Source organism: Hypanus sabinus, chromosome 3 (genome assembly GCF_030144855.1).
Source record: "Hypanus sabinus isolate sHypSab1 chromosome 3, sHypSab1.hap1, whole genome shotgun sequence".
NCBI classification, from domain to species: domain Eukaryota; kingdom Metazoa; phylum Chordata; class Chondrichthyes; order Myliobatiformes; family Dasyatidae; genus Hypanus; species Hypanus sabinus.
The window spans coordinates 50448955-50461997 of NC_082708.1; the positions used below are offsets into that span (position 1 = coordinate 50448955).

At 37.3% G+C, this 13043-nt stretch overlaps 1 protein-coding gene across 1 annotated transcript in view; it reads left to right on the forward strand.

Moving 5' to 3' along the window:
* The window catches only part of gucy1a2 (guanylate cyclase 1, soluble, alpha 2), a 162791-nt gene that overhangs the window by 114174 nt on the left and 35574 nt on the right, over nucleotides 1–13043 (forward strand). The window contains exon 5 of the mRNA XM_059963306.1: nucleotides 8455–8940. Coding sequence (XP_059819289.1) covers nucleotides 8455–8940 — 486 coding nt within the window. The remainder of the gene's footprint in view (nucleotides 1–8454; nucleotides 8941–13043) is intronic.

Consider the following 13043-nt stretch of genomic DNA (forward strand, 5'->3'; position numbering starts at 1 on the left):
GTAGAGTCTAGTTGGTGTCCAATAATATCTGTGTACTATCTTATACTGAATAAATTTCCCTCTCGCTTCCCTAATATGTCTACCCACATTTGATAAAATATTTGACCACAATATCGCTTCCAAGATCCTTCTGCCATACTGCTTTGAGATTGTTACACGGTTCACCCACAGAGTGCTTGAACATTTTATAAAACACTGATGCTTTATGAACGTCCTGTGGTAGTGTAAAGTATTCAGTTAAAGGGTTACTTCGTGGGCCACCATTCTTGAATATGCTACTAAAGCATTGTTGTCTTATTTGCAAATACTTCCAGAAATTCCCTTTATCTACAAAGTTATATTTCCTCTGTAAATCCACATACGACATAAAAATCCCATTCTCATAGAGATCACCTACTGTATTTACACCTTTAATCTTCCATTCCTTCCAGTACACCATTCTTTTCCCAATGCATATCACAGGATTATTCCGGAGTGAGGAGTATAACTGATTTAAATGTGACATTTTACAAGCTTTACGAATTGTATTCCACACACTCCTTGAGTGAAATAGTATAGGATTTAGATTAGTCTTGTTTTCCACATGTTGTGAGAGCATGTTAAGGGGAGAATGTGGTGCAGCCAAGCTCCATACTATAACTACCCAATCTATATCAACATCAACCCTGTCCCAATGTTTAGCTAACTTGGTCATTTCAAAGGATAATTTATATGCCCTGACGTCTGGTAGAATGAGTCCACCCTTGTCCCTGGACATACACATCTTACTCATTTTAATTCTGGGCTTCTTCTTATCCCATAGAAAGTCACTAATAATTTTGTTGTATTACTTGTAGATCAAATCTCAAATATTTAAAGGAAGATAGTTAAAGTGAGGCACTATGACCATTTTAACTTTTTGAGAGGGAGAGGGTGAGAGACATAACTGTAGATATAGCCAAATGCTCTAAGATTTTTACCAAATAAAATGTAAATGTAATAAAGACTAAATTTAATTAATTTATTTATTCCATGTGTTTAATCACCTGGTTGTCAGTGTTGAGATAGCATTTCAAAGAGACTCTTAAGTTTGATGCAGAGCAAGTTGATTTTGCTTTTAATCTATTTTTTATTGAACGATCAATTTGTTGCATTTTAATTTATAGTGTACATTCATCTCCACTTTTGGGTAGAAAGAAGAAATGCTGTTCCCCTCTGAAAGATCTGTAATCATTTCTGCACTTCTGCTATTTTTGTTGCTTTTGCTGGGTTTAATTATGTGGCAACAATAGGGATACTAACATTCACAAGAGGAATGGATTGTTCAAATAATTCTTATTGAATTTTAACTGGTATCCTAGTGTTAATGGGAATGTTTAGTGGGAAATGTATCATTTCTCTCCTCTGGTATAATAACATTTCATATTCCGGGCTCTGAAGAGCTGCAAGCTGCAAGTCAAAGAGCCTTATGTGGCTCTGGGCATTTGTTTTGGATTTCACATTCAGCAACTTCATCTTTTCTATGAAAATAAAAAATGCAGCTGCTGGAAATAGTTATGGAGTCATTGAAGCACAGAAGCAAGCCCTTTGGCCCATCCAGTCCATGTTGACCTGAGCTTTTACCTAGTTCCATCCACACACACCTGCACCATATTCCTCCACACCTTTCCCAGCCACGTACATATCCCAACTACTTTTAAATGTAGCACTTGAACCCACATCTACAGGCAGCTCATTCCACATTCACACTACTCTCTGAGTGAAGTAGCTTCCCCTCAGATTTCCTTCAATATTTCACCTTTTACGCTAAATCTGTGACCTCTAGTTCTAGTCTCTCCGAACCTGAGGGGAGGGGGGGGGGGGAAAGCCCGTATGCATTTACCTTATTATCTGTACTGCTGATCATTTTGTATACCACTATCAAATCTCCACTCATTCTCCTGTGCTCCAGGGAATAAAGTCCTAACTTTTTCAAACTTCCCCTGTAACTCAGGTGCTTGAAGTCCTTGCAACTTTTCTCTGTATTTTTTAAAGTTTATTGATATCTTTCCTGTAGGTAGGTGACCAAGAATGTATATGATACTCAAAATTCAGAGCCAACTTAACAATTTCAACATAACATCCCAACTCCTGTACTTAGCTCCTTGATTTACGAAGGCCAATGTGACAAATTCTCTATTTATGATCCCATCTGTTTGTGATTCCACTTTCTAGGAACTGGGGATCTGTGTTCCCAGCTCTCCTTGTTCCACCACATACTCCAGAATCCTACCATTCACTGTGTGAGTCCTACCTTGCTTTGTTCTTCCAAATTGCAACACGTTGCACTTGTTTCTACTAAATTCCATCAACCATTTTCAGTCCGTTTTGCAGCTGGTTAAGGTCATGCTACAAGGTTTGATAGCTGCTCACTACACCCTCAATCTTGGTGTCACCCACAAACGTGCTGATCTGGTTCACCATATTATCATCTAAATGGTTAATATTGATGGCAAACACCGACAGACCTAGCATCAGTCCCTGCAGCACACCACTAGCCACTGGCCTCCAGTCAGAGAGAACCATCTTCCACTACTACTCACTGGCTTTTCCCACTAAGCCAATTTTGAATCCAATTGGCTAAATCGTTTGGACCAGATTCCCAGGTGTGACTTGGTAAAGGCCTTGCTAATTTCCGCGTAGACAATGTCCACTGCCTTTCCTTCATCAACCTTCTTGGTAACCTCCACAAAAAAACTCGATTAGGCTAGTTATGCATAACCTACCATGTACAAAGCCATGTTGACTACACCTAATTGGGCCTTGTCTATCCAAATTCAGTACTTATAATATTATGCCTATCAGAATACCAATTGCCCACAATTGATTTTAGGCTTCCTGGTCTAAAAATCCCTAGCCTGTTCTTAGTGTCTTTCTTGTTTGTACATGGAACCTCACCTCTGGCTAAGGGCATTTTAAATACAGCTACCAGGCCCCTGCAGTCTCTGACCTTGGCTCCCATAATGTCCAAGGCACCAGCTTGTCAGGCCCTAATGATTTTCAATCCTACTTCCTCTCAAGGCATCAAGTGCCTCCTGTTCCATAATCTGGATATGGTCCACAACCTCTCTACTCTTTTGCCTCATATAGTGTCGGTGTCTGTCTCTAGAGTAAATGTGAATGCAAACATTTTCGTTTAAGATCTCCCCTTCTCTTTTGACTCCATGTATATATAATCACACAGATTTTCAACAGGACCAATTCTGTCTTTTGCTTCTCATTTGCTCTTAATGTAGCTATAGACATGTGTGGGATTTTCTTTCATCTTGTCTATCTGAGCAACCTCAAGTCCTCCTTTAGTTCTCCTGATATCTCTCTTGTGTTCTTTTGTATTTCTTATGCTTCTCAATCACCTCATTTGATCCTAACTGCCTATTCCTGATGTCCCACATTCTTTCTCATTGCCAGGGCTTCTATATCCTCAGTATCTTTGTTTCTAAAACTTGTTAGCATTGCACTTTATTCTAACAAGAATATGCAGATTCTGTACTCTCAGCACTTTACTTTTAAAAGCCTTGCACTTACCAAGCATCTCGTTGCTGGAAAACAGCCCATCCCAATCCATGACTGCCGGATTCCTTCCGAAGCCATAAAAATTCGCCTTGCTCCAATTTAGAACCACAGTCTGCAGATTAGTCCTATCCTTTGCCATAATTACCTTGAAACCAATGGAATTCTGATCACTAGATCCACAGTGTTCCCCTGCATACATATCTAACACCTGCCCTGTCTTATTCCTTAACAAGAGATCCAGTACTGCTCTCTCTCTTGTTAGTCTATTGAACGATTCTAGCATTTTCTGGCTTTATATAAAATTTTCTACATCATTCTGTTGAAAGGTCTCTGTTAATCCATGATACAGATTTCTAGAGAAAAGTCCAAACTTGTCTAATATTTGCCTTCTTTTCTTCCTATACCTCTCTTAAGTACGATCCGGGGTCAATTTTGTAGGTGTTCTGCTCTTTTACAAAGACTAGTGGGATTAAGATTGCTATTTCCTTCTGTTGCCTTGCTTCCAGGAGGAAGGCACCGAACTCTACATCTTTTGGTATTATGTCTGAATATCCTGATTTAAATTTTAATATGTGCCAATTTTGAGCAATTTCTAAAGAAACAGACCTCGTGGCGCAACGGTAGCGCATCTGACTCTAGATCAGAAGGTTGCGTGTTCGAATCACGGCGGGGTCATAGGCGTCGTGTCAGATTTTATTTGCGACGTGTCTGCTCAATGGTTTTCAAAACATCAAGTCACTTTCATACTTTCTGCCTTGCGATACCTGCACCCGGACTATGAAACTAGAGGTCCCGGTTTGGACTCCAGCCGGCTCCTTCCACAGAAGTCCGTGCTGAGTTGAGCTTCGAGCTAGCAAGTCAGCCTCGCAGAACAGAAAAACACTGAACGCCAAAAGGCGCAGGGAGGTACTGAGAGAAAAGATTAGCTTGGGTATCACCTACAGTCTCACTTATCTTTAAGCAGATTTTGGTAACAGTTGTGAAAAGTCATAATACAAAGTGGCTCGGAAGTCGGAGAGAGTGGGAACGTTGCAATGAGGAAGAATATACTTTATTAAGTAACTTTAAAGATTACAATTAATCAATATCTACATAATGAAAAATTATTACATATGTGGTGTCAAAGTAAGTAGAGAAAATCAAAGTTAATTGAACTAGAATTGCAGTAAAGAATCTTCTCAATCATGAACTGCTGTCCTTGAGCATGAACTTAAATTTAAGCCCATTGACTTGTTCTACGTTTAATAAACTTTGTTCTATTCTCAAGATATGAAGTAAGGATAACGTTTAAGGCATTATCAGAGATTATAGATCTCTTGTGAAAGGAAGGAAGTAATTGCATGTCCTATTCTTTTTCTGCAGTCCCTTTGGACTGAGGCTGACTTGCTTCTTTTCTTTTTAACTTTTTTTTTATTGCATTTTTAAGTAGTTACAAAATGAAGTATGAAAAAAAATGTATATAACCCTTCCCCCCTCCCCTTAACCCCTCCCCCCAATTGCCCTATAGAAAAAAAAAGAGAAAGAGAAAAAAAAAGAAAGAAAGAAAGATCGTCTGGTTGTTGGAAGATCTCCACATGCTCCATGGAATTCATAAAAACTTTAATATGTATATTTATTTCTTTCCCCAAATGACCAATTGTTTCATCTTCAGAGCATCTATAGATTTAATCCTGTCTTTTGTAAATAAGGGCTCCAAATTTTCAGAAATGTTTCATATTTATCTCTTAAATTATAAGTAATTTTTTCTAATGGAATACAACCATAGATTTCTTTCTTCCAAGAGTCTATACTTAAATATGTATCCGATTTCCAAGTAACTGCAATAGCTTTTTTGGCTACTGCCAGTGCAATTTTTATAAATTCTTTCTGGTATTTATTTAGTTTGAGTTTTGGTTTTATCCCTTCAATATCACCTAATAAGAGTAATATTGGATTATGAGGAAATTGTGTTCCTGTAATTTGTTCCAGTAAGAGTCTTAAATTTGTCCAAAAAGGTTGAATTTTAGAACAAGACCATGTAGAATGTAAAAAAGTACCAGTTTCCTGGTTACATCAGAAACACTGATCCGATAAGTTTGGATTTTATTTATTTATTTATTGTGGTGTAATATATAGTTGATGTAGAAAATTATACTGCACTAATCTTAACCGAACATTTATTGTATTTGTCATACTATCAAGACATAGTCTTGACCAATTTGTTTCTTCAATTTTAATATTCAAATCACTTTCCCATTTTTGTCTTGACTTATGGATTCCTTGTTTAATTGCCTGTTTTTGAATCAAATTATACATACAAGATATAAATTTTTTAATATTTCCTTTTTGAATTAAAATTTCTATTTCATTAGGTTTAGGCAATAACATTGTTTGACCTAATTTTTCTCTTAAATAAGCCCTTAATTGAAAGTAACAAAAAAAAGTGTTACTTTATATTTATTCTTTAATTGATGAAATGACATTAATATACCTCCTTCAAAACAATTCCCTTTATATCTAATCCCTTTTTGAATCCAATTATATAAAAGTTGATTGTCCATTGTGAAAGGAATAAGTCTATTTTGAATTAAAGATCTCTTTGCTAATAAAGATTTTTTTGTCTCATCATCAACATTTATCTTATTCCATAAATCAATCAAATGTTTTAATATAGGAGATTCTTTCTTTTCCCGTATCCATTTAGATTCCCATTTATATATAAAGTCTTCTGGTACGTTTTCTCCTATTTTATCTAGTTCTATTCTAACCCATGCCGGTTTATCTTTCTCAAAAAAAGATGCAATAAATCTAAGTTGATTTGCTTTATAATAATTCTTAAAATTTGGAAGTTGTAATCCTCCTAGATCAAATTTTCATGTCAATTTTTCCAACGATATTCTTGACATCTTACCTTTCCAGAGAAATTTCCTCACATATTTGTTTAACTCTTGAAAAAACTTCTGGGGTAATTGTATTGGTAATGATTGAAATAAATATTGTAGTCTAGGGAATATATTCATTTTTATAGTATTTACTCTACCTACTAATGTTATTGGTAATGCCATCCATTTATCAAGATCTTCCTGAATTTTTTTTAAAAGTGGTGAATAATTTAATTTGTATAAGTTTTTTATGTCATTATCAACTCTTATACCTAAATATTTTATACCATTTGCTGGCCATCTAAATGGAGTTATTAATTGACATTGATTATAATCTCCTTTAGTAAGAGGTAAAATTTCACTTTTATCCCAATTTATTTTATAACCCGATATTTTCCCATATTCTTCTAATCTATAAAATAATTTGCGTAGTGAATGTAATGGATCTGTTAAATAAAGTAGAACATCATCAGCAAATAAGTTAATCTTGTATTCTTCCTGATTAACTCTGAAACCCTTAATATCTGGGTCCATTCTAATTAATTCAGCTAGTGGTTCTATTGCCAACACAAACAAAGCAGGTGATAGTGGGCAACCTTGCCCAGTTGATCTTGTTAACTGAAATGATGTTGAAATTTGACCATTTGTCACTACTTTAGCTTTGGGATTAGTATTTAAGGTTTTAATCCATTTTATAAATGATGTTCCTAATCCATATTTTTCCAATACCTTAAATAAAAAATCCCATTCCAATCTATCAAATGCTTTTTCTGCATCTAAAGCAACTGGCTGACTTGCTTCTACCCAAGTTCAGTGAAGTCCATTGCCTCTGCCACAGGTGAGGCAAGAAGGAGTTGTGGGCATAGGCAGGTGGTAAATAGGGGGTTAGTGCACTCTACAAAGCTTTTATGCTGAACTTCTATATGTTTCTGGCAAATGAACTCAGTCCTGATATTTCCTGTACTCTTTGAGCAGACGTGGGCCATGGATTTCCATGGCTCTGTGGAGATCAATAGGTTTCAATAGGTACATTTAATGTCAGAGAAATGTATACAATATACAATCTGAATTTTTTTTTGCAAACATCCATGAAAACAGAGTGCCCCAAGGAAGAAATTACAGTTAAATGTTAGAACCCCCAAAGCCCCCCCCCAGTTCCCCTCTCCCATGGACAAGCAGCAGCAAGCAATGATCCCCCTCCCCGCACCAAGCACTCAAACATGCAGCAAAGCGTCAATAAAGACACAGATTTGCTGTACTCCAAAGACTACTCATTCACCTGGTTATTGGACATACCATGGGCTCTCTCTCCCTAATAAGGTAAAAAGAGGTGTCCCCATTTCACAGCGAGAGGGGAGCTGTTACAGTGTTTCCCTCCTTACTTTGATGGAACCTGGAGCGGAGGGCCTGTTTCAAGAGTCTGAGGTTGGGCCTGTGATCAATGTGGACTTCACGTTGGGGCTTGCTGATTCTAATTGGGTAGACTTGCTGCCAATAGAGTCTGATGATTTAGTGGAGCTGGTTTAGTGGTGCCTTCCCATTGCTTTGAGGCACCAACTGCAGTCCACTTCTCTGATGTGCACAGGAGGACAAGGATCACATGTGCCCAGTAGACCATGAGCTTTCTGATGGATTTGAAGTGATGATCCTTACTCTTTCCTCATATGGTACAGCTGATTCAAACCTGCCCTGTCCATCCAAGTATTAACCTAGCCTCACTTTCCTATCCAATTCATGTAGGTTTTGTTGCTAATATTAAGAGTTTAGTTCAGGTTTATTTTTGGACAATGTAAATTATAAATATAAAAATGCCACAATATAAACATAAAATTTTGCAGTTGATATAAGTCTTCTGCATTCAATAAAAATCAGGTATAATGCATAGATGTCTACATTATCCTTTGATAGCCCTTACTATAATCCAAGGAGAGTATTCCAATCAGGATTAAATGACATTGTGCTAAACTTGCTCATTTTATTATTGCTTTCGTTGATTTGCAATTTGTAAAGATGTTTGGATTATTATGGGAACAGTGATAAAAGTCTTTATTGTTCTTCTTAGGTGATGGAGATAAAAGGACAAATGATTCATGTACTTGAATCAAACTCTGTCCTCTTCCTGGGCTCACCGTGCGTTGACAAGCTAGAGGAGTTAATGGGACGAGGTTTACATCTTTCGGACATACCTATCCATGATGCCACTCGTGATGTTATTCTGCTAGGTGAGCAAGCCAAGGCCCAGGATGGCCTGAAGAAGCGTATGGACAAGTTGAAAGCAACCCTTGAGAACACACACCAAGCCTTAGAGGAAGAGAAAAAGAAGACAGTGGACTTACTATATTCCATTTTCCCAGGAGATGTTGCCCAGCAACTGTGGCAAGTAAAATCTGTGCAGGCAAGAAAGTTTGATGATGTTACCATGCTTTTCTCTGACATTGTTGGCTTCACAGCTGTTTGCGAGCAGTGCACGCCAATGCAAGTGATCAGCATGCTGAATGAGCTGTATACCAGATTTGACTACCAGTGCGGAATCCTGGATGTATACAAGGTAATTGTATGGAACAGTGCTATTGCTGTGGAACTAAAAGGACTGGGGAATTAAATTAATATTTGACAGCACTTGAAATTAGGTTGTCAAAGATGAAACAAGCCATTGAAAATTCAGTTACATCTCATGCAGCAAATATACAATCTTACATTTTTTACAGTAAAAATATTTAGTGAATACTCCATTTGCTCATCAGTTCATTGGTTTCTGATTTCACTTTGCAGAAGGTTGCAACAATCACTTTGAACCACTTTTGCGTTTTTGTGTACTTATCCACTAATGGGATGGGAACATTGCAGTACTAGCATTTGCTGTCCACCCTTAATTGCCTTGGATTGAGAAGGAATAAGCCAAATGGGCCTGGAGTCACCTACAGACCTGACTGTGCAAGAATGGCAGGTGGAGAGTAGTGAATTAGCTGGGTTTTTACTTCAATCCTGTGGTTTCATGGTCATCATTTTTGAGACTGCATTTTTATTGATTTCCCAGATATTTTTATTCAATCACTCCAGTTTAAAATACCCAACTACTGTGGTGGAATTCAAACATATATCACCATGCATCATAAGGACAAAATTAGGGCATTCAGCCCCTTGAGTCCACTCTGCCACTCATTCATGGCTGATCTATTATTCCTCAAACCCATTCTACTGCCTTCTCCTGATAACTTTTGATGCCCTTACTAATCACAAACCCATCATCCTATCTCTGGATCAATGAAACTGACTTCCAGCTGCTACTCTAGTGACTTAACCAGTAAACTTTGGTATTCCATTTCTGTCTTTATGTACGTATGCATTTACTCGAGAAACTGCTGACTGAGACGCTCACCTTTAAGTTATAGATTTTATAGAACTATGGAAACACAGAGCAGAGGAACAGATCCCCTGCCCCACTATGTTCATACTGACTGTTTGCACTATTCCTATATTCATTCCATTTTACAATTCTCTTCAATTTTAATCAAGCTCTCCTTAAATTTGACTGCACAATGATACACTGGGGGAAATTTACAATGGGCAATCCACATGTCTTTGTGACGTAGGATTTTACTGGTACATTCAGGGCATTGTCATAGAAAGAACACACAAACTCTCAAGGCCAGGATTGAACCTGTTGCTGGTAAAGTGAGGCAGCAGGTCTACACAACTGTGTCATCCATAAATTATAAGAAGTACTCAGATTAATGATGGGGAGGAATAATAGCTGTGTTATTGTGTTTGGCTCACTCAGTGAAAGTTGAGCACACATTTATATTCCTGGAAAGCACACCTTGTCTGTTTTTCTGCTTGTTAGTTTGAAGCTGACCAATTTGTTATGTTCATGTCGTCCTTCTGCCTTTAGATGCAGTAGCAGTGATCCTTTACACACAAGGAAAACATACTTTGCTTTCTAAACACTGAGACTACTTTTAAATGATCCAACACTGTGTGTTTTATTTAAAGTTACCTTGATATTGTTGTTTGTTTTCACTCTGTAATTGCCTTTGAAAATATTTTCTAAATAATATTTGATACTTCAAAGTGAACCATTCATAATCTTTTTGCATGAATTCAGTAAACATAACTAGCCAAGTTGCCAGTTGCAAATTAAATTGTGTTTGACTTTGTTTTCAGTGCAGTCTTTGATTACCAAGTGCCAATTAAAGCTATGTGCCAATCAAATCCTTCAAATTTTGTAACAACGTAATTAATGACATAGTTCTATGGATGCAGCTTAAATTTGGTGTCATAACTCTTATAAGTTACTTCTTAGAGTTTGGGCTTATTATAATAAAAGGCCATAAGGCAAAGGAACAGAATTAGGCTATTTGGCTTATTGAGTCTGCTCTGCCATTAGCTAACTTATTATCTCTCCCAACCACATTCCCTGTAATCTTTGGCACCCTGATTAATCAGAACTATCATCCTCTGCTTTCAATATACCCAGTGACTTGTGGCACTGAATTGTGGGCAGTCTGTGGCAATGAATTCCACCAATTCACCACCCTCTGGCTAAAGAAATTACTCCTCATCTCTGTTTTAAATTGACTTCCCTCTATTCTGAGGCTGTGCCCTCTGGTCTTAGACTCACCCGCTATAGAAAACATTCCCTCCTATGGTGGTGATTTTGATGTCAGTTGAATATATCCTTATTTTATGAAGTTCGATGGCATTCATCACAGGCTATTGATTAACCTTGTCCTAGTTTGTATCCCCAAGGGGCAGGGCTTGTTGCCAGAAAATATAGCCATTGATAAAAAAAAAAGAGGTCAGGACCAAAATAAAGAAAAAAACAAAAAAAATCTTGTGAAGGCACAATCAAGTGAAGATCATACCCACTACAAAGAACAGCAGGAAGCGTCAAAATGGTTGTTAAGAGCTACAAAGAGCATGGAAATCAATTTGCAAGACATAACGTAATCAATACTAACATTTTTAAAAGGGCATCAGGAGCAATACTTCTTTCTTAAAAGTTGATAGCTTCAACATCATACATTTAATATAAGAATATGGCAGACACATAATATTAATTTGCATCAGTGCTTACATTAGAAGAAAAGGATGGCATACGAGACATCCTAGGGTAGTTAATATCAAATCAGGGATAACTGAAGCAAAATAATGGAATGAAAAATGATAGTAAAAATGTCTATTCTAAGAGTTTAATGGAGGTTATCATTCAAGATGCCCTATCCAGATTACAGAAGATTATCCTGATTCAAAAAATGTTCCTCTAGACTGGGAAACTGTACATGTCATTTCATTATTTGCAAGAAGTGAGAGGGTGAAGTTGGAGAATGAAGACCCAACTAGTCATGTATCAGTCATCCAGAAATTACTTGGATCTATAATTAAGGCAGGAGAGCTTGAACAACATGAGATTTACAAATCCCTTCTCTTAACTGCAATCAATGGAAGATCAAATCTTCATTTTAAATCTTAGAAGCAAGTAAATGGAGTTAGGTCATAGCTGAACCATGAATGACTAAGAAGCTTGGTTATCTGACCTATTATTGCTCTGTTCCTCCTTCATATCCTTATAATGGTCAACATGAAATTACCAACTTGCCATTGAGTTTACCTGTTTCACGCACAGTCTCTGCTTTTCCAATCTGATGTATATATAAAACAGAATCACAAGAACATTGTCATGAAAAATAGTGGAGTAAGTAATTCATCAACCTGCTAAAATGAACAATACTAAGATAAATCCAGTGAAAACAACTGCATCGTCTTTAGCATGAGAGCGTGATGCAGGTACATTCAAATCAGTTAAGACTACAATGTTCTACCCACAAGCATTTGAAAACATGCCATGTAACTTGGAAGCAGAACTAGTTGTGTACCAGCCTGGCATGGTCACATTCCTAGAATTCAAACTTTCACCTGACATCTCAGATATCAATATCTCCAGATCCACCATCAGGATCTGCACACCAGATGTTTAAGTACAAACTAAATTTATTATCAAGTTACTGTACATGTACTACCCAGAGATTTGTTTTCTTGCAGATGTTTGCAGGGAAAAAAGAAATACAATCGGAACTTGCAAGAAAATATACCTAAACAGGCAAAGACTGACAAACAATCAATATGCAAAAGAAGGCAAACTGTGCAACCAAAAAGTAGTATTGAGAAGATGAGTTGTAAAGAGTCCTTAAAAGTCAGTCTGTAGGTAATAGAATCAGTTCTTAGTAGTGCTGAATTAAGTTATTCACTCCTGTTCAGGGGCCAGATGTTTGTAGGGTAGTAACTGTTCCTGGGGTGGAACCTAGGGCTTCCTGTCTGATGGTAGTAGCTAGAGGAGCTCATGGCTTGGGTAGTGGGAGTATTCGATGATAGATGTGCCTTTTTATGGCAGCCCTCAGTGTATGGACTGGGCTTTATCCATTACTTTCTGTAGTGTTTTCCATTCCTGGGCATTGGTGTTTCCATGATGCAGCCAGTTAGGATACTCTCCATAACATCTATAAAAGTTTGTCAAAGTTTTTGGTGACATGGCAAATCTACACAGTCCTCAAAGAAAGTGAGAAGTGGGGTTCAGTTGGGAGACTGGTGTAGGTGCTGGCAAAATTGATGCTGCACTCCCTCAAGTCCCCTTGTATCACATAAAAGATGGGC